The sequence below is a fragment of the Bos taurus genome, chromosome 11, assembly GCF_002263795.3.
Source record: "Bos taurus isolate L1 Dominette 01449 registration number 42190680 breed Hereford chromosome 11, ARS-UCD2.0, whole genome shotgun sequence".
Taxonomy (NCBI): Eukaryota; Metazoa; Chordata; class Mammalia; order Artiodactyla; family Bovidae; genus Bos; species Bos taurus.
Genome location: NC_037338.1, coordinates 102583613 through 102609926, shown reverse-complemented (window position 1 = coordinate 102609926; position 26314 = coordinate 102583613). Strand labels below are relative to the sequence as shown.

Sequence of the window (26314 nt, the reverse complement as noted above, 5' to 3'; positions counted from 1 at the left end):
CCAAAAATAGAATTAATTAATTCAAAATACATTATTTTAAATAATGTGCTCTGCTGTGAGTGGTTGTCTCTGACTTCTGACTCTCCCCACCGCTGAGGACAGCCCAGAGGGGCCTTAGGCAGAAATCAGAGTCTTCCTCTCTAGGGGCTTAAGCCAAAGTTGAACCTGATCATCACCAAGACCCTTTCAGCACAGCAATGAGCAACGCGATGGCCCAGTCAACACCTCGCCTCGCCCACCAGCAACAAACATGCACAGTGGGGCAGCCTCAAAGCCTTGCCCTCCCCAGGCCTTCCCCTTTGCTCCCCTCCCACCCCATCAGGCGTCCACCCTACGGTGAGCATGGTGTTTACCTTATGCTTTTTCTCCAGTTTAATGGCTTTCTGGGTGTCCTTCTGTTCCTGCACCCACAGCTGCTGGTACCGATGCTGCAGCAGATCAAAGAAGGGGGTGGAAGGCCTGTGGGGAAGCAGTCAGATGGGTTTGAGGTCTGGGAAGGGCCAGAGACTCCCCCTTCCCCGGAGGCTGCCTGCCTGACCATCAGGGCTGCGGGGAAGAGTGCCCTCCCCAAGGCTATGAGAGCCTCTTTCTGGCTTTCTGCAGCCATGGAAGAAATGGGTGCCTTCTGTAAATCATTCAACAAATGTTTACTGCCCACCAGTCAAGTGCTGGGCCTTATATGGTGACAGACTCTATCCTCTACCAGATTTAAGACAGACTCCTCAGACCCCTCCTTTCCATCAGGCCTTGTCCTCGGGACCTATCTTTGGCTGGATGAAGTCAGCCTTAGCAGAGAACCCTGCTAAGTCAGTCCCCCCACCCCTGATGTCTCATCACCTTGGCTTGCCTTTACCAAGAGTCCTGTTAAGGCAGTTTAGTGAGAATCCCCTACCTACCCTTGAAGTCTCCTCTTAGTAACTTGCCTTCCACTCTGCTCCTTGGGTAGAAATTCCCATTTGTGTTGTATAAAGAACTGAGCCCAGCTCTATCCTGAGGTCACTTTCCTCTTTGCAATAGTACTGAATAAAATCTGTCTTTGTTGCCTTCAGCCTCTGCTCTGATTCTCATTGACAGGGGTCTCCAGCCAAGAAGCACACACCCTGCGTACTGCATTTTGCATACCCCACTCCTCACAACACTGTGAAGTGGGTACTGTTACTACTATCGCTCATACTGCAGATGAGGGGATCAGGTCCCAGAAGAGTGGGGGCAGGGCTGTGTGTGAGGCTCTCTCAAGGCAACCTAATAGGTGATGAGGGAAAGTACTTTCTAGAAGAACCAAAGCTAATAAGACACAGGAGGAAGGACAGAATTGAGGGGAAGAGCATCATTACCTTGTGACTCCTAATGAAATAATGGATTTAGGTAATAAGCGATGATTAGGTAGAAGGCTGACAGGGAACTTTACAATGGATGGCTTAGGCTGCAGCAGCTGAACCACAGGATCAATTTGTTCTTATTGTGATAAATGTGCAAAACATGAAATTTACCCAAGCGATCAGCCTTACCATCACTGAAAGTGACAGACATGGGACCAGGACTGCTTTTTATTTATTTATTTGGCTGCGCTGGGTCTTAGTTGCAGCACGTGGGGTCTTCATTGCATCACGTGGGGATCTTTTGAGGCAGCTTGCAGATTCTCTAGTTGTGGCCTGTGGGCTCAGTAGTCGCGGCAGGCGGGCTGCGTTGCTCTGCAGCATGTGGGATCTTAATTCCCTGACAGGGGATTGAACCCCTGCCCCCTGCATTGGAAGTGCAGAGTTTTAACCACTGAACTTCCAGGGAAACCCCCTGGCTTTGTGTTTTATACGGCCTGCACAGTGGTATTTAAAGTCTTGGAAATTGTTGTCGGCCCTTAAAAATTAGGAAATTTTACATTAAAAAAAAAAAAAAAAAAAAAAAAAACCAGCTTTCCCAGATTGTCCTGAAGATGCATATGTTCTTATCACATAGGTCTGCCTTCCTATGTGGCAACAGTTGGCTGCAGCTGAGTATCAGGTGTCATTTAGCCCAAGTCCTCTCCCTTCCCTACTGCACTCCACTGCCTGCTGGGCCCCTCCAAGCGTTGGATTTTGTGGCCCCAGAAACAGACATAGAGCTGGACTGGACCCTAAACACCCACCCCCAGCTCTCCCACCTTCCGGGCAGACTTCTCTGGGACCGGGCTGACCTGGGACTCCTTTTGAGTGGCGCTTCCTCGGCTTTGAAATGCCACTTGAGCTCAGAGATCTCTTTCCAGAGTAGCCTGCAGCGCGTCTACAAACAGTGGCTCTTTGTTTTCTGGTTCCTTTACCCCTGCGGCGACTTTTATTACTTAATTATTACACACCCCATGCTTCTGAGCAGCCTAATTTATAGCCGTGCTCTCTAATGACACGAGATGCGTAATCTCGTAAGATCTACCCCAAGAGGCCTTTCACAACAGAAAAGCTATCTTTCCAGCAGCCTCCACTGCCCACACCACCGCAAACCCACCCTCACGGCCCTCCCACAGCCTCGCTGACCGTCTTTGTGTCCTGTTTTGGCCAGTGGTTCTTATTGCTGGAAAGAGGCAGGGGCGGGGCGCTCGGAGCGGGAGAGGAGCTAACAAACCTGAGCTGACAAGCTTGTAAGTTACAACAGCCCAGGCCTGACTGCCTGGTGGAGGTCCAGCAGGTTTTGCCCATTTTTGTTCTGGCTCATTCAATCGGATCACAAGGCGGAGAGGCTTGTCGGACATGGCGAAAACCCAGGACGTAAATTGTATCACATCATCTCTTGCTTAAAATGCCCTGGGCAGTCTCCCATTTCTTAGACTCAATCTAGAGTCCTTGCCGGAATCTGGCAAAGCCTCCCCTCCCCAAACTCCTCTCAGACCCTCAGCAGCTCCTTTGCCTACAGGTCTCAACTTTTGGGTCACCTCCTCAGAGGGCTTGCCCCTGACTGGTCCATCTTCCAACGGCCCTTGCCTGGTGCCCTCCCTTGCAGAAGCCCTCTTGTGTATTTGCCACTGGTCTGTAACTGCTCTCGACCATCAGATACCAATGACAGCGGGAACGGTTTGCTCTCAATAATTATGCATTGTTGAAAAGGAGGGGGGGGGGAAGGAGGGGAATTAGAGAAAGAAAGATTAGGTGAACATTTTAGGAAATAAACTTTTCATAAGTCAGGGTAGTGTAAATCAAGCTATATGTGAGTTGTAATAAAACTGAGAGTAAATTGATGGAAATTATAATCCAGGGAAGGAAGGATAGTCTTTCTAACAAATGGCAATGGGACAACTGGGCACCGTGGACAAAACCAAAGAAAACCTCTTGGCCCAAGGCTCGTACTTTATACAAGAATTAGCTCAAAATGGAGCATAGACTTAAATGTGAAACTGTGAAACTTTTTGAAGAAAACATAGGAGACACTCTTTGGGACCTAGGGGTAGGCTAGGCGATGCGTTCTTAGGCTTGACACCAAAAGCATGATCCAGGAAAGAAAAAAAAAAGACAAATTGAACTTCCTCTAAATTAAGAACTTTTGCTCGTTGAAAGAGCCTCTTGAGAGTATGACAAGGTAAACCATCAGTAGGAGAAAATATTTGCAAACCGTGTATCTGACAAAGGACTCCTATCTCGACTGTATATAAAACTCTCAAAATTCAACAATAAAACAAAATGAAAACAAACAAATGACTGTATTAGAAAAAGGACAAAACACGAAGAGACAGAGGGTATATGGATGGCAAATAAGTACAGGAAAAAATAGTAACACCCTTCGCCATTGGAGAAATGTAAGCTGAGAGCGTGATCACATGTTGCCGCACACCTATCAGTGCAAGTAAAATAAGGAGCGTGTAGTGACAGAGGGGCTTCCCTGGTGGCTCAGAGGGTAAAGAATATGCCTGCAGTGCAGGAGACCTGGGTTTGATCCCTGGGTCAGGAAGATTCCCTGGAGAAAGGAATGGCGACCCACTCCAGTATTCTCACCCGGGAAATCCCATGGACAGAGCAGCCCGGTGGGCTACGGTGCCCGGGGTTGCAAAGCGTCAGACGTAACTGAGCAACTAACCACAGTGACAATGCTCAGTGCTGGCAAGGACACAGAGAAACCAAACCTCTCCCACACTGTTGGAGAGAGGATAACGTGGCACAGTCGCTCTGGGAAATGGTTTGCTAGTTTCTTGAAAAACTAAAACTACACTTACCGTAGGAGCCCAGCAGTTGTACTCCTGGGCATTTATTCCTGAAAAATGGAAACTGAGGTGTCTACACAGACATCTATACACCCATGTTCATTGCTGGAATACTTGTAATATCCCCGAACTGGGAACAACCCAAACACCCTTCAGTGGGTGAATAGACTGTGGTCCATCCATACCGTGGAATATCATTCAACAGTAAAAAAGGAAAGGACGATTGATACAGCAACAGCTTGGATGATGTCGAGGCCAGTTGCACAAGGTCACATACGGTATGATTTCATGTACACACCTCTCCTGGAGTGTCCCAGGGATCAGGGAATGGTGGGGAGAGGGATCATTACACAGGTGCGTGAAGGGGTATCTTGGAGGTGATAGAACAGTTCTGTATCTCGATTTGTAGCACAAATCTACACATGTGATACAATGCATGGACGCCAGATACGCAGACACAAACTGCAAGTAAAACTGGTGGAATCTGAATGAAATCTGTATATTGTATCAGCGTCAGTTTTTAAGGCTTTTTTTTTTTTCAGATGTAATTAATTTGGCTGTGTCGGGTCTTAGACTCTTCACTGCATCGTGCAGGAGCTCTTGTGGGGCACGGACTCTCCAGTTGTGGCACACGGGCTCAGGGCTGCGTGGGTGCAGTGGTTGTGGCACACGGCTTAGTTGTCTTGCGGCACGTGGGCCCTTAGTTCCCAGACCAGGAATCGAACCTGTGTCCTCAGCCTCGAAAGGCGGATTCTTCACCATTGGGCCATCAGGGAAGTCCCAGGTTTTTAGCTTTGATATTGCACTATAGTTACATAGGATTTTATCATAGGGGATAACAGGGTGAAGAGTAAACAGGATCTCTCTGTACTATTTTTACAAGTTCCTGTGGCTTTATAATTATTTCCAAGTAAAATATTTTCTCAAAATGCAATCGAGCATGCATGAACTAGCTTTCCAACTTTATAGAAAAAACATTACAATATTACTGTCATACAAAGAGATGATCAAAGAGTTTGGAGCCAAAAAATGTAGGGGAAAAATGAATACAGGGTGTGGCAGGAAATTAATTTTTTAAAAATGTGTTATTTTTCTGGATTTTGTGGCTTATGATATTTGTCAGCTTATTTAAAATTTTAATTTGTTCTGATTCTTTTTCTCGTTCTAATTAAGTATTCAGTTTTATGCCTAAATTTGTATTCAGGATTTTGAACTTATTTTTCTTAAAAAGAACCCCCAGATATGAATAAGTTCCTGGTCCCATGAAACATGGAGCTGCCCTTGTGTGAAGGTAAAATGTTTCTTTTAATTATAAGAGAGTATTAGGTATAACATCATGCCAATAATGTGAAACCAAAACAAAATAGGTGATTTATCTAGGAAAATATAAAAGATCAAATTTGACTGAAGTGCATATATAAAATGTTAGTAGAGCCACGGGTCCCAGACCAAGGTATGTTCACATGTGTGACCTCCTAGCCTTGCTGAGAACAGTATTCCAGGGCTTTCCAGAAGTTTTTATAAAAAACTTCCCACATCATGCTATGATCCCAAATCAAGAGAAGGAAAATGTCTTGGTCAGTATCACTTAGAAGGGCAAATGAAAGACTACTCGAGGGTGTGATGAATTTAGGGTTCTGGGATTGACATATATACACTGCTAGGTATAAAATAGACAGCCTACTGTATAGCACAGGGAACCTGTTTAGCTCTGTGGTGACCTAAATGGAAAGGAAACCCAAGAAAGAGGGGATATATGTATATGTGCTATGTCACATCAGTCATGTCTGACTCTTTGCAACCCTATGGACTGTAGTACACCAGCTCCTCTGTCCACAGGATTCTCCAGGCAAGATCACTGGAGTGGGTTGCCAAGCCATCCTCCAGGGGATCTTCCCGACTCAGGGATCAAACCTGCATCTCCTGCAGCTCCTGCATTGCCAGTGGATTCTTTACCACTGAACCACCAGGAAAGCCAGGATATATGTACACGTATAGCTGATCCATTTTGCTATCAGCTAGAAACTAACACAACACTGTAAAGCAGCTACACTCCAACTTAAAAAAAAAGGAGCCTAAAGAAATGAAATAAAGTTATGCTTGAAAACTAAAAAAAAAAAAGAGAACGAATACTAAGTGAAATATTACTAGAACAAATCGGGCAGTGTACTAATACCAGAAGGCCCTCCTGTAACGCCCTCCACCCACGCTGGAGAAGAGGAGTGGGGAGCCAAGGAGGGGTCCCAGAGGGCAGCTCACCCCCTGCCCCTTCCCGCTGAGCCTCCAAGGCGGGGAGGAAAGAGACTGTCCTCCCTGTGCAGCTGGAAGTTGTGATGTAAGGATTACACTAGGCCAGACGTATTAACCAGTGCACTGAGCTGGCCTTTTGTGATTGCAAGTGAGCAGAAAAGCCACGGATGGCCTGAGACTTCACTCAGAAAAGGGGCTGGGAAAGCAGCTGACCCTCAGAGTAGCTGTGAAAAAGTCAAGGACGCTCACGTTCTGAAGACCCTTGCCCCTCCCACTTGTGCACATTTATCAGGAAATATAATGAAGCTGCTAGCAAGAATGAAGTGGCCATACGAGTAATGACTCAGGAAGATCTCCAAGATGTAGGTCAAGAATAAAGGAAGAAGCTGGGGAGAAAGGGCCATACTTGTGTAAGTACATCGACGCAGGTGTGAAGGATGGTGGAGGACCGGAAGGAAGGCCGCAGAGGACGGTGCTTGGGGAGGGGGCAGACATGGTGGGCGGGGCAAGGGGCTCCTCCCCTCCCGTCTACTTACTGGTTTTATGTGACTCTTGAAAAGTGAAAGTGAAGTCGCTCAGTCGTGTCCGGCTCTTTGCAACCCCATGGACTGTAGCCCACCAGGCTCCTCTGTCCATGGGATTTTCCAGGCAAGAGTACTGGAGTGGGTTGCCATTTCCTTCTCCAGGGGATCTTCCCAACTCAGGGGTGGAAGCCAGGTCCCCCACGTCGTAGGTAGATGCTTTACCATCTGAACCACCTTGTGATTCTTATGCAACAAGTAAAGCAAAACAAGAAACCCACATCTGAGAGGTCATGGGACTCGGCCAGGGCCACGGTCAGTGACAGGGTGATGAATCTGGGTCAGAATCGGGGTCAGGATGCAAGCTCCTCCCCTCTCCCCTCTCCCCCTCCCCTCCACGCACAGCTCTGTCAACATCACACCGGAACTAGCCAGGCAGTTTGCTTTTTGCCTCTTTCATCATAATCAGATGAGGGTGGTCAGGCCTTCTGGGCCCCACTGTTTGAAGCCAAGTTTCAGCGTTTTCCTGTGTACTTGGCCGTCGCAGGATGCATCTTTTTTTTTTTTTTTTGCATTTAAAAAAATCAGTTGATTTATTTTTGGTTGCTCTGGGTCGTTGTTGCTGCACGTGGGCTCTCTCTAGATGTGGGAGTGGGGGCTGCTCTTTATTGAGGGGCAAGAGCTTCTGATTGCTTTGGCCTCTCTTGTTGAGAAGCACGGGCTTCAGCAGTTGCATCACCTGGGCTCAGTCGCTGGGGCGCACGGGCTTAGTTGCTCCAAGGCATGTGGAATCTTCCCAGACCAGGGATCAAACCCGTGTCTCCTGCATTGCCAGACAGACTCCTATCCACTGTATCACTGGGGGAGTCCAGGACAGATGCACCTTTAGGAGCCATTTTTCTTACTTTCTTCTGCAACTATTTGTTTGTTTGTTTGTTTTTTTTCTTTTGCTGCTACATTAAAACGTGTTCAGGGTTGTCTTTTTTGTTTTAAAATAAACGTAGTTCTTTACAATAAAAAGACGTTTTTTCCACCCCAGAATGAATGATTTTTGCCACAGGCCAAGAGCCCCTGTGGTCACAATTACAGCCAGCCAAACTGCAGCTCTCTTTTGAGGAGCTGGAAGGGGTTCACTGAGAAGATCTCAATTATTTATCCTCACTAAATGAGATGGGAAAGGTGGGAGTGGGGAGGCTGAAGCCCAGAGAGGTCAAATGGCTGGCCCAGGGTCACACAGCACACTCGGCAGCCTAGCCCGGACCCCCACCCACACCCACACCCATACCCACACCCCTCAGGCTACACTGTCTTCAGCCAAGAGAATGCAAACCCACTTCCAAACAGGCTCACGGGGCTGCCGGCTAGCTGACTGCAGACAGAGGCCAAATCCGGAGGCCTGGCTACACTCTGGCCAGGACCCCAGACCCTCCCCTCCACATAGGAACTGAGGCCTTTCCAACCACGTGAGTCTGATGCTGTCTCCCTCAGCACCTGACCTGGCTTCTCTTTGCCCTTTGGTGTTGGGCACAGTCTTCCAAGGCCCTGGCCTCGGGCTGCCATCTCTGTACCCATATTCCCCCAGGAGCCTCCCCACCTTCCCCTGGTCACTCCGTCCCATCCTTCAGGTGTTGGTCTCAATGAGATGCCCCACCCCTACCCCCAGGTCCCTCCCCAAGACCTCCCTTAGCATTGCCAACTTTGCCTTCCTAGCTGCTCTTTGCACTTGGGAATTTTTTTTTTTTTTTTTCAGTGATCAACGGATGGATTCAGTGTCTGCCTTTCTGATTAAGCTCTGAGCCCCACGTGGCAGGGACTGTGGCTGGATTGTTCACTGTGCATCCAGGCTGGGACAGTCTGCACTTCATAAAAATGCTGAATGGCCCCAGAAGCCTTTAAAGACCATCTTCCTGAGACACTGACCTCCTCAACGCCAGGAGGGAGGTCTGTGGCAGAAATGAGCTTTCCCTTGGGGAGCCCAGTGATGACACAGGGGTGGCCTGAGTCCTAGAGAAGGGGTTCAGACTCTGAGGCCCCACCATGGACCTCTTTATTCCTCTCTCCCTCTGACTCGGGCGCTCAGGTGTTGAAGCTGGCATGTCAGAGTGAATCCTGGCTCTGGAAAGGGGCAGCAATGGCAGTTCCTCCCCGCCTCCCAAGAACAGAGGGTGCAGTCAGGAGAGGGATGAATTAGGGGACCCATGAAGCAGAAGATGAGGCTGAACATGGGTCCCCTGAGAGCCCAGTCAACCAGGGAAACCTGGGGCCCTCAGACCCGTTCATAATGAATCTTGAGAAGCACGCTCGAAAGTGACTCATTGTGGTGACTCAAAAAAACAGTCACAACTGAAAAGCTGAGCGTTATGTTTTATTTGGTGGGAACTTTTAGGACTTCATGTCCGGGAGACAGCATCTCAGGTAACCCTGAGAGAACTGCTCCTAAGAGGCGAGGGGAGGAGCCAGGTCATATACAAGTTTTTAAAGGGCAGGTAGTCTGAACATCAAATGGTTATTGTTAACTAAAGGAAATATCTCAAGTTAAGGAATTTCGTGCTTTTCTATGTATGGGAAGATGCAAGAGTCTGGGCTCGCTGAAGGCATTCCTTTCATATGCATCTCAGCTCTCTGGGGCTAGCACCCTGCGTTTTTCACATCCTGAGCTTCCTTGAGGCTCACCGTAGGGAGTGGCTGTGGTCTGGTGGTGGGCAGTGGCAGGTACGCTTCTCCTTTCTGAGTGCCCTTGGGGCTCAGGGGCTTGTATTGGAGCTGCAATCGCTGATGGCTGTGACATCCTTGTTTACTGATACAGCAGGAAATACTTCATTTCTCACATGTGATGCTGGAAAGGTCCCCCCAGTGTACTGGAGGCCTGGGGATGGAGGTTGGGGGCACTTAGAGGCAATTTGGAGCCCGGAGAGAGAGAAGAAGCAGGCTGGCCATGAATAAGCATCTGTGGAGAGGCCAGAAGGAATCAGAGCAGGTCCACACCAGTGCTGGGGAGCTTGGTCAGGGCAGGGGTCCTGCTGGAGGCGGGGAAAGGGACTTGCCACAAGGGGCATGGTGGTGGGGTCGGTTCTGGGATGATGGAAACATGCTATGGCTTCACTGGGTGCCCAGCTGTATAAACTTGTCAAGATTCATCAAATTAAACATGGACCACATCATTATCTGTAAATTGTACCTCAATAAAGTTGGTGCAAAGAACTGACTCATTGGAAAAGACCCTGAGGCTGGGAAAGATCAAAGGCAGGAGGAGAAGGGGATGACAGAGGATGAGATGGTTGGATGGCATCACTGATTCGATGGACATGAGTTTGAGCAAAATCTGGGAGAGAGTGAAGGACAGGGAAGCCTGGTGTGCTGCAGTCTATGGGATTGCAAGGAGTTGGACACAACTGAGCGACTGAACTGAACAGAAAAGTTGTTGGACTCTTCCCTGGTGGCTCAGATGGTAAAGAATCTGCCTGCAGTGCAGGAGACCCTGGTTCAGTCCCTGGGTTGAGAAGATCCCCTGGAGAAGGGAATGGTAACCCAGTGCTTTATCCTTGCCTGGAGAATTCCATGGATAGAATTCCATGTAGTCTGACAGGCTATAGTCCACAGGGTCACAAAGAGTCGGACAAGACTGAGTGACTAACACTTTCACTTTCAAGATTGTTTTAAAAGCAAAAACTGAGAAGACTGAGGAAGTAGGAGTCATCACAGAAAGTCTTGGCCATAATACTAGGGAGCTATGGATGGTTTAAGAGCAAGGGGAGAGAGCATGGTGACAGTCACACTTTGGAGCAGTTGCCAGGGGTGGCGGAGTGAATTAGTGGAAGGGAATAGGATTTGAGGATCCAAGGCCATTTCAGGGGGAGGAAAGATAGAGCAGAAGGGCTACACACCTTGTGAATGAGACCTCGACTCTGTGCTCACTTACTCGCGTGTCCATCCGTCCACCTGGCGCACCCAGGAGCATTAACCAGCTCCTCGTGATGGGCCAGGCTCTGTGAGATGTGGGGATGTGCTCTCTGCACCCTGGGGTTTCGGGGCCTGCCGCAGAAGGGCTGAGATCCACCACTGCTCACACTTCTGTCTGCTTCTTGTATCCTTAAGACAATATCTCTAGAAACAGATACTAATACCCTCTTTTCACAGAGGACAAGTCTGAGGCCCAGAAAAGTTCACTGTCTTGCCCAAGACCACGCAGCCACTGGATGATATGTTGCATTTGCCTGGGAGGTCTGTGAGCGTATTCACCCTGCAGCTCTTTCCCCCTGCAGAGCAGAGAGCTAGTTGCCAGTGTCCACACGGCCATAGGCGCTCAGAGGAGAGAACGGTTAATTGAGCAAGGGCGTGGAACACCGAGGGCTTCCCAGATGGCGCTAGTGGTAAAGAACCTGCCTGCCGATGCAGGAGACATAAGAGATGCGGGTTCGATCCCTGCGTCAGGAAGATCCCCTGGAGAAGGAAATGGCAACCCACTCCAATATTCCTGCCTGGAGAATCCCATGGACAGAGGGAGCCTGGCGGGCTACAATCTCTAGGGTCTCGGAGTCAGACACCGCTAAGGCAACGTAGCACGCACGAATGTGGAACCAGGAACGTCTCCTCTGAGCTTTTCGGTGGGTCTTTGCGGATGAGCAGGAGCTGACTGGGTGGAGAAATGAGTAAGGAGGCTCCAGAGAGGGGGCTCAGTGTGAACGAAGACAAGGGATCGGGCCTGGCTGGCACAGCGCCTCGCAGCCCTAGAGTGGCCCGATGGGCATCAGAGAGTAACAGGCATTCAAAACTGCCTCCCGGTTTTTAATGAGCACTTCCTACACCAAGCCCGCTGGCTGCACTTCCAACTGCAGTCCCCCTGCCTCTTCCATAACCTTGAAAGGGAGGGTTAACACGCCTGCCTTCAGGTGTGGAAAATGACATGCAGAGAAATCAAGCGACTGGCCCGAGGTTTGCTCAGGGACACGGGGCGGCCGGGGGGCGGAGCCAGCACCCCATCCAGATTCCCCGGCTCTGAAGACCCCGGGGTCGTGACAGTTAGGCTCCGAGTGATCTGTGCCAGCGAGGGCGCCGTGAAGGGCTTCAACAAATTATTTGCTGATAACCTGGCAGGACCCTCTCGGAAAAGATCCTCACCACCCTGGCGTTCCCGCTGACAACAAAACCGTGTCAAAACTCAGTCTGGTCGAGCGGAAAATGGGGAATAAAATGAAATGAAATCAGCAGCTACTTGGGGTAGGGAGAAACCTCAAATTAGTTGCATCCGGCCCATCTTCCACTACTACTTTGCGATTGATAACCCCCAGACCAGGGGTTGATCTCCCGTGGCGGCACCCGGGGACGAGCAAGGGGAATGGAAATTATCATTTGCAAACATTAGACTGACACTTTGTGCGTGGGGGGGCAGAGAGGGCTGACAGCTCTGATTTGCCGCCGTGGCTCCTCTCTGCCGAGGAGGGCTCTAGTGGATTAGAGGGGGCCCCTTTCATGGCAAACCCATCTTCATCTTTGCTGCTCATTAAAACTTTGTGGAGCTGGAGAAGTTGGCGGAAGGGAGGAAGCTGTAGGAAGCTTCTGAGGGACACGAGGTACACATTTGTTGAAAGGTGTTTGAGAAGGGAGCCTTGGGTCTGACAAACCGGATTTTAGTGCGGCTCTCCGTTCACAGCGGGCTAAAATAATTGGTCATCAGTGACTACTAATTCGGTTTAGTAGCCAGAGGCAATTTTTTTCTTCCTGGAAAATCAATGACAGCACGGAGGTCTGTTCAACGTGATTCCGCTCAAGACGGGTCCTTATTTGGAGCTTGATGCTTCTTCCAGTGGAGACAGCTATTTTGTTAAAATAAAATTAAAATCCATCTCTAATGTGCCAGCGGTCTGCTGCTCCCAGGGGTGGGCAAGGAGAGGCCCTGGCCCTGGTCCCGACACAGCCTCGGGGACTCGGGAGTGGATGGTGGCTTCTGGAGTGGGCCGCACATTCTTGGCTGTGTGTGAAGTTCGGAACACGCTATGGACCATTGGAGGGTCTGGTTTTGGAGGAGGGGAGAGGCTGAGGGCCTGGGCGTCTCTCAGCAGCTCTAAGTCAAAACCCAGCCTGCTAGGGACAGCCAACCGCGGCACCGTCTGAGGAGGCTCAAATTCTGTCCCACGTCCACACTGGATGCGTTCTCGGACAGCACTGGGCAGTGAGGGGCCTCCCTTCTCGGCCTCACCTGAGGCTTCCTGAATGGGCCCATCTGTGTGGGCGGGTGGCCTCAGGGACCATGACTGGGCACTTGCCTGGTGCCTAAAGGGTGCCACTGTTTCTTGTAATAAGGGATTCTGGTTAACATCGCTCACAGGCTACCAAAGCACAGCTAAAGCCTTTTCCTTTCTTTTTTTTTTTTTTGCAATTGAAAAATTTTTTAAGGTCATTGGAGATTCACATGCAATTGTTAAGAAATAATACAGAGAGGGAGAGGGGGAAGATACGCAGAGAAGCCTCTGTACCCCTGACCCCGCTTCCCCCAGTGGTGACATCTGGTAAAACTAAAGAGTGGAGTCAAAACCAGGATGCTGACAGTGGATAATCCCCCCATCTTCCCCTCACGGATCACAGCCTTGTGGTGACGGGGCTTGCATAACTCCATGACGGGGCTTGCGTAACTCCATGACGGGGCTTGCGTAACTCCATGACGGGGCTTGCGTAACTCCATGGAGCTACGAGCCGCGCTGTGCAGGACCAGTCACAGTGAAGAGTTCTGACAAAAGTGGTGCACTGGAGAAGGGAGCGGCAACCCACTCCAGGATTCTTGCCCGGAGAAGACCCCATGGGCAGTACGAAGGGCAAATTAACTCATACTCACTGGCGTATTTGCTTGTGTACAATTTCATCCCATGTGTAGGTCTATGGACTCACCACCACAGTCAAAATACAAAACGGCTCCTTCACCTCAAGGGTGCTTACTGTTACGCTTTTCTAACATCACGCGTGTTCCTCCTGCGCTGCACCCACGGGCCTAGGATGTTTTCTTCCCGTCCTTACGAGAACACTACCAGTGGACTTTCCTGGTTGTCCAGTGGCTAAGAATCCACATTCCCAATGCAGGGGTTCCCTGGTCAGGGAACTAGATCCCACGTGCCACAACTAAAGACCCCGCATCCTGTAACTAAAGCCCAGTGCAGCCAAATGAATGAATGAATAAAAAGAACCCTAGCAGATAGGAACTACTATTATGTCATTTTATTGATAAAGAAACTGATTGATACAGAACTATCAATACTGCTATTGAACTATCAATAAACCATTCAATGAGGGCTTCCCTGGTGGCTCAGTGATAAAGAACCCACCTGCCAATGCAGGAGACACAGGTTTGATCTCTGGTCTGATCTCACATGCCGCAGAGCAGCTAAGCCCGTGCCACAGCTACTGAACCTGTGTGCTCCAGAGCCTGGGAACTGGAACTACTGAACCCGTGTGCCCTGCAGCCCAGGTTCCACAGCAAGAGAAGTCAGTGCAACGAGAAGCCTGTGCACCACAGCAAGAGGGTGACCCCCACTTGCCACAACTGGAGAGAAGCCCACTCAGTGATGAAGACTCCACACAGCCAAAAATAAATAAATAAATAATCCATTAAAAAAAAGCTTAGTGAGATGAAAAACTTGCTTGGGATTGATATCAGGCAATACTGCACTATGTGATTGCAAATAGATAGTCCATGATGTGATCACTCACCTAGAGCCAGACGTCCTGGAATGTGAAGTCAAGTGGGCCTTAGGAAGCATCACTACGAACAAAGCTAGTGGAGGTGATGGAATTCCAGTTGAGCTATTCTAAACCCTGAAAGATGATGCTGTGAAAGTGCTGCACTCAATATGCCAGCAAGTTTGGAAAACTCAGCAGTGGCCACAGGACTGGAAAAGGTCAGTTTTCATTCCGATCCTAAAGAAAGGCAATGCCAAAGAATGCTCAAACTACCGCACAATTGCACTCATCTCACACGCTAGTAAAGTAATGCTCAAAAGTCTCCAAGCCAGGCTTCAACACTGTGTGAACCGTGAACTTCCAGATGTTCAAGCTGGTTTTAGAAAAGGCAGAGGAACCAGAGATCAAATTGCCAACATCCATTGGATCATAGAAAAAGCAAGAGAATTCCAGAAAAACATCTCCTTATGCTTCATTGACTATGCCAAAGCCTTCGACAGTGTGGATCACAACAAACCATGGAAAATTCTTAAAAATATGGGAATAGCACACCACTCTACCTGCCTCCTGGGAAACCCATATGCAGGTCAAGGAGCAACAATCAGAACCGGACAAGAAACAACAGACGGGTTTCAAATTGGGAAAGGAGTACGTCAAACCTGTATATTGTCATCCTGCATATTTAACTTATATGCAGAGTGCATCATGTGAAATGCTGGACTGGATGAAGCACAAGCTGGAATCAAGATTGCCAGGAGAAATATCAATAATCTCAGATATGCAGATGACACCATCCTTAAGGCAGAAAGTGAAGAGGAACTAAAGAATCTCTTGATGAAAATGAAAGAGGAGAGTTAAAAAGATGGCTTAAAACTCAACATTCAAAAAACTAAGATCATGGATCTGGTCCCATTACTTCATGGCAAATAGATGGGGAAACAATGGAAACAGGGACAGACTTAATTTTCTTTGGCTCCAAAATCACTACAAATGGTGACTGCAACCGTGAAATTAAAAGATGCTTACTCCATGGACTTCCCTGGTGGCTCAGACAGTAAAGCGTCTGCCTACAATGTGGGAGACCAGGTTTCAATCCCTGGGTGGGGAAGATCCCCTGGAGAAGCAAATGGCAACCCACTCCAGTACTCTTGCCTGGAAAATCCCATGGACGGAGGAGCCTGGTAGGCTACAGTCCATGGGGTTGCAAAGAGTCGGACACGACTGAGCGACTTCACTTTTCACTACTTCTTGGAAGAAAAGCTATGACAACCTAGACAGCATATTAAAGAGCAGAGACATTACTTTGCTGACAAAGGTCCGTCTAGTTAAGCTATGGTTTTTCCAGTAGTCATGTGTGGATGTGAGAGTTGGAAGGCTGAGCGCTGAAGAACTGATGCTCTTGAACTGTGGTGTTGGAAAAGACTTGAGAGTCCCTTGGACTGCAAGGAGATCAAACCAGTCAGTCCTAAAGGAAATCAACTCTGAATATTCATTGGAAGGACTGATGCTGAAGCAGAAACTCCAATCCTTTGGCCATCTGATACAAACAGCCAACTCACTGGAAAAGACCCTGATGCTGGGAAAGATTGAAGGCAGGAGGAGAAGGGGACAACAGAGGATGAGATGGTTGGATGGCCTCACCGACTCAATGGATATGAGTTTGAGCAAAGTCTGAGAGATGGTGAAGGACAGAGGTCCCTGGTGTGTTTTGGTCCATGGGGTCACAGAGTCGGACACGACTGAGCGACTGAACAACAACAGACATGTCTGGCCCGCAGACATGCTTAGTTTGGTCTGTCACATTTAAAAATTCTTGTTACCAATATATGCATTTTTAAGCCAGAAGGAAAAGCTCACATTAAAATCCCAGTGTCTGGCTTTCCTTAAGGAGGCATCAGATCATCTGGTAACACTGGACTCACATTCTCAACTGTCAGCAACTGGCTGGAGTTTGACGCAGTCCCCACCACTCCCTATTGCCTTAACACAGGGCCGGCTTCGCCCTCGGGCCCGCCAGGCCTCTGCAGGCCTGTGATGGCATAGCCCCAGCTCCACGCCTCTTAAATAACAAAATTGCTTGGTATTTCTCTATCTTCCCAAGAGCCCAAAGAACTTACTGATGAGCTTGCACCATTGTTCTGACACAGCGGGAGGCAGAATTGGTCCCACTTAACAGATGGGGAAATGGAGGCCCACGGAGATGGTAAACAATGAGCTCAAGGTCAATGAGGGAGCAGGAGAGCTGTGTTGAGTCCAGGCTTCAGGCTTTGAGGCCAGCTGTTCATCCTCTTTCCGCCTTCATCTCTGCTCCCGCCATAAAGGGGGTGCTGGGAGGGGCAGGCTGGGAGAAGAGAGGAAACCCCCTAGAGGAGGAAGGGGATGATGAGGCCTCTAGAGGAAAACAAGGGCCAACTTGCTCATTGGCCCAAGAGGATGGTGCCTGGGCCCCAGGACACTCCTAGAGACTCATCAAAAATGTTCTAATTCCTTTTAAAATCAGAAGGGGAAAATAAAAGTAACACAGCCTGGGTTATATTCATCTTTATACCAACACAGCCATAAAAAGCTTTAAATTATTATTTTTTTTTTAATGGATGAAGGGACTCATGAAGGCAAGAGTGCCCAAAGCTCATAGAAGTCCTGCCCTAGAGCCAGAAGCTGCATTTAATACTGTTTCTCCTCCCCTCTGGCTTCCCAGGTGGCTCAGTGGTAAAGAATCTGCCTGCCAATGCAGGAGACGTGGGCCGGATTCCCGGGTCGGGAACAGCCCTTGGAGAAGAAAATGGCAACCCACTCCAGTGTTCTTGCCTGGGAAATCCCGTGGACAGAGGAGCCCAGAGGGCTACAGTCCATGGGGTCACAAAGAGTCGGACATGACTAAGCTTCTAAATAACTCCTCTCTCACCCTGCTGAGGCCAGAGACTCTCTGTCTTGTGGATAAGTAGGAATCACCCAGAGAGCTTATTGACAGAAGAGCAATGCCTGGGTCCCACCATCAGACAGTCTGACTTGCCAGGCCTGGGCCGGGACCCAGGCCTCCGTGCTGTTCCCGGGGTGAACGCCCTGCCCCTTGTGGGATGCTGGCCATGTGGCCCCTGGCACTCTTTGGGGGGTCTACCGCTCTAAGCCTCTTCCTTGCAGAGGCCCCTCCAGCCTAGCGGCCACCAGCACCTTGCCTGGTGTGGGCTGGCCAGCCGCTCTAGTCCCAAGGGACGCCTGCAGCCTCTTTGTCCCCTCTTACCCCTGCCGCCTTTTTCTTAATTGTCCCTGCTTGGCCTGCGGGCCTGTCTTTTCTAACTAGCCTGGAGGAAGGGGCGGTAATTGAGGTGCAGCCTCTCTCCCTGGCAGGACTCTTAGAGCTAATTAGAGGAGAGGACCTCTGGGCTGGCAGTTATTTTTTAATTGTTTGTGGGTCCAACGTAAAAGCTAATGACAGAGGAGGGAGGCTTAGTTAGCAGCATACTCCTGACTTCTAAATTTGTCTAAGAGGTCATTTGCAATTTGTTAACATTTTTCACAAGGGTGAATTCAATTAGCAGTCCCTGCACCGGTGCTCAGCAGAGAGTGACAGGATTGGCAGAGAAGCTGGATCGGGCTTCCAGGAAGCTTCTCCCAGCCTTGAGCGCCTGAGCTGGAAACTCGGGGGCTCTCCCCACACCCCGCCCCCGACACCGCACACCCCACTCCTGACCCAGCCGGCTGTGACTTGAGCCCCTCTGGAGAGAAAAGGCTCAACACAGCTGAATGGAGGAAGTAGCCTCTAGACCAGGGGTCCCCAAACTCCAGGATCTGGTGCCTGATGATCTGTGGTGGAGTCGATGGAATAATAATAGGAATAAAGGTGTGCAATCAAGGTAATACACCTGAATCATCCCGAAAACATCCCCCTGACCCCACAATCAGTCCCTGGAAAAACTTTCCTCCACAAAAGAGATCCCTGGTGCCAGAAAAGGCTGGGGACCGCCATGCTAGACTCCTGGGGAATCTGTGTGCAGGGGGATCTTGGCATGTGGGGAAACAGGTGAGCACCAGACGGGATCCCTGCCAGGGAGTATGAAGCTGGTAGCAAGAGCACGGGCAGGAAGATCAGGCCTGATAGGGACAAAATAGATGATTAAATAGCTAATCCCACAAGGGAATTGTAAATAGAAAAACGTAGGAGACCCCTGTAAGTTAATGATCCCTTGAGAAAGCAGGGTTGCTTGACCACAAAGCCAGGCAGGCTTGCTTAGCAACAAAGCCATGCAACAGAGGCACCAGAGCTGCTTCTAAACAAGAAGAGTGCTGCTGTGAGACCTGCACCCTGCCCAGCGAGCTCGGTGAGTTAGTAACCCCTCAAACACGGTCTTTGGCTCCTAAGACATGTTCTTTGCAGCATGCCTCCCAAACAATAAAACAGTAGTAGGAAAAAAAGGCCTACAACCTGCCCAACGGTGTCATCAGGATAATGCCCCCTTCCCCCCCAAAAAACAGGCTCTGCGCACATAGAAAACAGTCCTTTATGGGGACGTGACTCTTCAAAATGAAAGACTCTCACTGTATGTACCGAGACCTGAAAATATTTTTTCCAAAGTGCCGTGACAGTCCTGGCCTGACCGTCTAGGGAGCGGCGAGTAAACTTCCCTGCCCCACCGGGAGGAGGAGCTGATGACGGAAGTGTACATGTACTCAAGAAAGACAAAGGTCTTCCCCCCCTCCCCACTTTTCCTTTGATTAGAAAACTGCGGCCCACTTAGTTAAGTTCTCAGGGCACGGGCATTTCTCGCCCACTCTCTTGGAAGCCTCACAGGCATCCTGTCCTAATGAATCACTTCTTATCTGCCACTTTGCTTTCGCTGAATTCTCTGCACTGAGACATTAAGGACTAGGGTACCGGAGCTCTTTGGAGCCCCTGAAATGACACCAATCGGTTTCAGATCCACTGGGGTGTCTGTGTAAGCTGAGGGTGTCCCGCTTCGGTGTGGAAACTCTGCTTGTGGACCATGACCCCAAAGAATTCCGCATTTCCTCATCATCATGGGAGAAGTGAGAAGTCAAGTGGTGGGAAAGGGATGAGCCCACCGTGGGTGATTTGGACAGGGACCTGGGGACTTACGCAAACATGCAGAGTGAAGAAGCAAGTCGCCATGCAACGAGATTTTAATGGTTTGTGTGCCTACGTGCTGAGTCACTTCAGTCATGTCCGACTCTCTTTGTGAGCCTGTGGACTACAACCCGTCAGGCTCTTCTGTCCATGGGATTCTCCAGGCAAGGGTAATGGAGTGAGTTGCCATTTCCTTCTGCAGAGGATCTTCCTGACCCAGGAATGGAACCTGCGTCTCTTACATCTCCTGCACTGGCAGGTGGGTTCTTTACTACCAGCACCACCTTGAAACCATACTAAATAATATGCATTATTCATGAACATTTAAGGGTATAGCAAATATGTGAACACCGGGGAGGAAAGCCTGTTCCAGCCTCAGGATAGTCCTCAGGGGACAGAGGAAAGAGTGTGGGATTAGGAGAGTTGAGGACGGGCTTCCACTTATGTTTGCTTTATTTTATTTCTTTAATAATGATAATAATAGTAAAGGTTCAGGGACTTCCCTGTTGGACCAGTGGTTTAGAATCTGCTTTTCAATTAAAGGGACTCAGGTTCAATCCCTGGTTGAGGAACTAAGATCCCACACGCCTTGGGGCAACTAAGCCAGTGCAATGAAAATACGGAGCCGGTGTGCTCTGAAGTCTGAGTGCCACAACTAGAGAAGTCTGCACGCCAGGACGAAGAGCCCGCGTGCTGCAATGAAGAGCCAGTGCAGCCAATAATAATAATAATAAAGATCAGAAGCAAAAATGACCAAGTTGGGCATTTGTTAACTTTGAGCGTGGAGTCATGGCAGTGAGTTATGTAGCTTCTGAATTTCTCTATTTCTTTTTCTGGAGGACTTCCTCAAAAACACAAAAGAAAAAGTTGGCAGAAATAGATGTCTGATTGTTAGGAAAGCATTTACACCCGTCACATTTTGGCTGATTCCAACTCTTGACTGATTACAAAGCACTTCTATAGTTTTAATTGAAACATAATCTGTAGCAAGATGCCAGGGGAAGCCATTATAAAACAATAACGTTGAAGGTGGTTTTCTCAAAGTAAAAGTGTTAGTCACTCAGGCATATCCAACTCTTTGTGACCCCCATGGACTGTGGCCCGCCAAGCTCCTGTGTCCGCGGGATTCTCCAGGTAACAATACTGGATCGGGCTACCAGTCCCTAACTCTACAGGAAGTGCTCCAGACCCAGAGATGGAACTTGCGTCTCCTGCATCACAGGCGGATTCTTTAACCATCTGAGCCACCAGTTTTTCTCAAAAGCCAGTATCTAAAATGCAGACCTTTCTGACTTTGTGTTAAGATGCTTTGGTGATTATAGTGGGTTGAGTGGTGGGTGGACCCCCAAAAATATATGTCCTAATTCTAAGCCCCAGCACCCAGGAATGTGACCTTATTTGGAAAAGGAGTCTTTGATGAGGTCATTCATTAAGGACCTTGAGATCAGACTACCATGCTTGCCTTGGGTGAGGCCTGTATCGCCTGACAAGTGTTTCTATTTGAGACAGAAGAAGATACAGACGCACAGAAGGCGGCCATGTGAGCAGAGATTGGTGAGAAGCAGCCAGAAGCTGAGGACACTGGCGCCACCAGGAGCTGGAAGAAACGAAGAAGGGTCTGCCCTAGAGCCTTCGGAGGGAGCGCAACCCTGCAACACCCCGACTTTGGACTTCTGGGCTCCACATTAAAAAAGAATACATTTCACATATTTCAAGCCAGTGAGTTTGTGGTCATTGTTACAGAAACCCAGAAATAACAGCTGAAGCTCAGGGCCCGGCAAGTCATGCCCAAGAAAGGGTTGGTTGTCTCCTGAGCTCTCCAGCCTGAGAATATTGGCTGTTCTCTAAATCAGGGATGGATCACCATCATGCCATTAAGCTGTCTATTTTTTTTTTAAATATCGGCATTTGGGGATTTCCCTGGTGGTCCAGTGGCTAAGACTCTGTGCTCCCAATGCAGGGGGCCCGGGTTCAGTCCCTCGTCAGGTAACTAGATCCCACATGGTTCAATTAAAGATCCTCTATGCCACAACTAAGACTCCTGTGTAGTCAAATAAATTTTTTTTTAAAGAAATATTGGCATTTTGCCTTATTTATTTATTTGGCTGCATCAGGTCCAGTTGCAGGTATGCGGGATCTTCAGTTGCGGCATGTGGGATCTAGTTCCCTGACCAGGGATAGAACCCGGGCCCTCTGCATTGGGAGCTAGGAATCTTAGCCACTGGACCACCAGGGAGGTGCCTATCTACTCTTTCTTATGCTGTCAGTCAGCAGGCATTTATCAAGCACCTGCTACATCCCAGGCGCTGGAGGTAGCAGTGAGCAAAGTCAGGTACGACCCAAAGTGCCCCTGGGCCCTCTGTCTTCCTCTGCTCCCCTCTCCTCTGCCCACCCAGAAGCAATATGTACTGGCTGCATTGCCATCTTGCCCATTCATTGCCTGCTTTATTTTGCGTCTTCCTTCCTTCCTCTCTGTATTCCAAACACCCAGTGTGACGCCCCGCATGGGTGGGCACTAAATGAACACGCAGCGTAGGATGCAGGCAACAACGTGGCCTTTGAGGTCAAACCCCAGTGTGACCACTTTCTGGCCACGCAATCCTGGACAAGTGTGTCTGGGCCTCGGGGATAAGAGAGTCTTATCGGTAATGTGGGGATAAGAGAGTCACTATTTGGGAATTCTCTGGCGGTCCAGTGGTTAGGACTCAGCGCTCTCACTTGTCAAGGTCTGGGGTCGATCCCTGGTTAGGGACCTAAGATCCTTCAAGCTTTGCAGTGCGGGCAGGGAAAAAAAAAAAGTCATTACTTAAAGGGCTGCTCTGAGGGTCACATAAGAGAAGGCACCTGGCCTCATAGGAGCTGCAGAACCAGAAGCTGGCATTACTATTCATCAGAATTGGTGCAGGGCGCCAAGAGTTTCGGCATGAATGGCTGGCCACCTCCATGTGGCCTGCAAAGGGGCCTGAGCTGAGCCCTGAACTGGTCCTTAGCATTCGACGAATTCTTGGGCTTCCGGTTCCAGCAAGGACGGAAGTGATGTGCAGGTCTTGAGGCCTGGTTCCTGCGGTGGCCCCGGTGGTGCTGGCAGGCTCCCCCACAGTACCAGCTTCTCCACACCTGTGTCGAGGGAACACCGTGCCATGGGAGGGGCAGAGCAGCTGCCCCCCAGCCACCCCTCTAATAACGTCAAGGCTGGAGGCGTGCAGAGGTGAGGACGAGGGACCCTCCGCCAGGCCGGGCACCGAGCCCACTTCCCACGCTTCGCCCACCGACCTGGGAGGGTGAGGCCCGGCTCTGGAAAAATCAAAGCAGGAGCCGAAGCCTGTGAGTTGCGACTGGGGAGGCCCCGAGGGGGAGCAGCCCGGCCTCGTTAGCGCTGACCCCGGCATTGAGCCGCTCCTGATGGATGGGGTTTGGGCGGGACAGGCCCCTGGGGGATGGCGGTCCTGTCCATTATGGGCCCATCAGTGCCTCCCGGAGCCCTCTCTGCTCTGGATGCTGGGAGCCTCGGGCCAGGAATAAATCTTTGGGCCGCAGGAGAGACGAGAGGGGAAAAAAGGCAAAGCATGAAAAATGTCTCCTTCGGGCCCTGGCAACAAAGCTGCCTTGGAGGAAGGAGCAAGTGAGCGGGAGTTTGGGGAGATGGGAGGCGATGGAGCAGGAGGAGTCGGGCAGGGGTTACCCCGAGAGGCTGGGCTTCCAGGAGAGGAGGAGGGACAGAGTGCGATCCTCAGATCACAAGGTCCCGGGCTATCGCTGCCCGCCTGGGCCCCTCTTTAGCAGAACTCCCTCCAGGTCAGGCCCAGGGAAGCAGGATGGTTCTGAGCAGGAGGCACCCCTGTCGGGTCCAGTGTGGGGTGTCCCTGGCCCAAGGCGGGCTGTGATGAGCCAGCCAACACTTCCACCTACTGTGAGAATCTTTTCCGGCCGCTGAGTGTATAGGTCCTGGAGTGAACACTCACCACCTGCAGAGGGACACAACCTCCCCCTCCACGCCTTAGTTCCTCGTAGGTGAATGGAGGTGCCGGGTTTCAGTGAGGATGAACTAAGCTATTCTGCGGAAAGCAAGTGGTCCTCGGCCTTGGCTGTTGTTCAGAGACACCATCCTGCTGTGAGGACTCCCCTCCATGCCCGGAGGGCTGCCTCTGCCTCCTGGAAGAATTCAGCCTGCTGCAGACATGGACTGCGGCTCGGAAGGAAAACGTGGCGCAAATCCTGCCACAGCCACTGACTAGCCGTGTGGCCTTGGACAAGTGAGTCTCTTGGCCTCAGTTTCCACATCTGTAAAATGGGGACAACGGTCCAAACTTGACAGAATTGTGAGGATTTAATGAGATGATGCATGTAAAGCACTCAACATTATATCCATCGGCTGCTTAGCGAGGGCTCTGCAAGTGTTAGCCACTGGGACTGCCCCCCGGACACACATACATATGCTGGTCCTCGCTTTATTTTCTGAAACCCCTGAGAGCAAAGGCCCTCCACTGTCCTCATAGCAGGGCCTCAGGCTATTGAGAACCGTCTAAGTCTTTCCTCTCGCAGCTGGGGAAGACCATTTCCGGCCGTGTTCTCTGACACAGTGACCTCCTTGCCCTTGTCCCAGGCTGATGTCTCCTGTCTGGACGCGCCGCTGGTTATGGGCCTTCCCCTGAATCTGTGACGGCTCATGTTTTAAAATGACGCCAGAAGAGTGACCTGAGTGGCAGAAGAGAATAGGAAGGTCACCTCCCTCATTCTGGACCTGCTACCTCTATTAATGTGGCCAAGAAACACATTTGGTCTTTGAGGATGCATCATTGCAACGTGGATTCACAATATCCACCATAGGGGAAGATAGCAGAGTCTGCTAAATCAGGGGTTTCCAAACTCTGGGATCTAATGCTTGATGATCTGATAAAATAATAATAGAAATAAAGTACACAATAAATGTAATTTGTCTGAATCATCCTGAAACCATCCCCTACACCCCAGTCCCTGGAAAAATGATCTTCCACAAAACCTGTCCCTGGTGCCAAAATCTGGGGGACCACTGTTGGCTAAATGATAAAGGAATCTCTGGTTTTACCATCTCATCTCTGCATCTCAAATCAACTTCCTCCTCACTGTGAATAATGTCTCAAAGCCTTAAAACGCCCTGGACCGCATTTCTCCAGCAAATATTTACTGAGTGCCTACCATGTTCCAGGCTCCGACGATAGAGTGGTGGACAAAACTGACAAGGTCCATGCCCCCCAGGACCTGAGCAGCCGATGAAGAAGCAGAAGACTATTTAACCACAGTTGCAGTCAGCATTGGGGAGCATATTGGTGGGGGGCTGGTTGCCTGGCAGGGTGACCCTTTCAGCCCAGCTCCCCAACACCAGGGTCCTTGTGAGGTCCACATGCTCCCCCTTGTGGTCAGCCTGGTTTCACTCTGCTGAGTTTTGGCCAGTGATTGCACCCAGAACTGGTCTTCCAGTTCAAAACCTGTCTCAGATCCCTAGGACAGGTGCTTGGGAAGGGGCTTATTATTATTTTATAGGAGTTTGGGTGGGTGGCTTGGATTTCGGCCATCAGCTCTGGGAGAAACAAAATAACCCAGGGTGATTGATGGGCCCCTTGTAAATTTGTAAAATAAATCAGCTTGGCAGAGAGATTCAAAAAAACCTGTCAGGCAGCAAACATTTTTTTAACAGCCTGTAAAACTTCCTCCATCCTTCACATTTGTCAGTGTCAGGCTGATGATGCATCTGATAGCTGGGTGAGCAGCGACCGCGGCCAGGAGGGTGGGCTGGCAACGTTCCCCATCCTTCTTCTGTTTCTTGTTTTCCCGTGGTCTGAACACTTTCAGCACCTGGGTTGGAGGGAGTCTAGGCTAGACTAATTGGTGGGTGAGGTAAGAGTTCTACCCAAGTTGTTACTGGCTGCATAGTCAGACTTCAGTGTGGCCATACTCGTACATTCATTCAGCCAATATTTACTGAGGGCTTTTCAGCAAAGGCACTGGGGTTGGCACCAGGGATGCTGGGACAGGAGGGGGCAAAGCAGACCTGGAGCATCCTGTGTAGGGCAGTTCTGGACGCCCCATCACAGAGCTCGTTTACTGGGAGGTGGGCGAAGGCGAAGAGGAAGGGAAGTAAGACCTCCAAAGGGAAGTTCACTGGGCTCTTATGATGCTTCCCAGGTGGCGCAGTGGTAAAGAATCCTCCTGCCAACGCAGGAGACCCAGGAGACTCAGGTTCGATCCTTGGATCAGGAAGATCCCTCAGAGTAGGAAATGGCAACCCACTCCAGTATTCTTGCCTTGAAAATCATATGGAGAGAGGAGCTTGACGGGCTACAGTCCATAGGCTCACAAAATAGTCAGATATGACCAAGTGACTGAGCGCACACACACGCACACAGATTATGTTTAAAGCTTTAAGGAAAATCCAGACAAGATGGCCTTCATCATATATACTCTGTCTCAGCACACCTTTTGTGCAGGAAAAATTTGGGTAGCATCTCTACCCATGCCACCTCCATCCTTACGTTTGTTGGGGAGGCAGCTCAGTGCCATGGTCACCATCACAGGTGGTGGGGCCAGACTAACCTCCATTCCACTACAGAGCAGCCGGGGGCAAATGACTTCTCCTCTCTGACCCTCTGTCTCTTC

At 49.9% G+C, this 26314-nt stretch overlaps 1 protein-coding gene and 1 non-coding gene across 2 annotated transcripts in view; both read right to left on the bottom strand.

The window, feature by feature from the left end:
• Positions 1 to 26314, bottom strand: part of CFAP77 (cilia and flagella associated protein 77) — a 153888-nt gene that overhangs the window by 28951 nt on the left and 98623 nt on the right. Inside the window, exon 4 of the mRNA XM_002691610.6 lies at positions 354 to 459. Within this exon, the coding sequence (XP_002691656.3) occupies positions 354 to 459 (106 nt within the window). The remainder of the gene's footprint in view (positions 1 to 353; positions 460 to 26314) is intronic.
• Positions 1713 to 1785, bottom strand: TRNAG-UCC (transfer RNA glycine (anticodon UCC)). Its single transcript has one exon. It is a non-coding gene; the product is annotated as a tRNA-Gly (tRNA).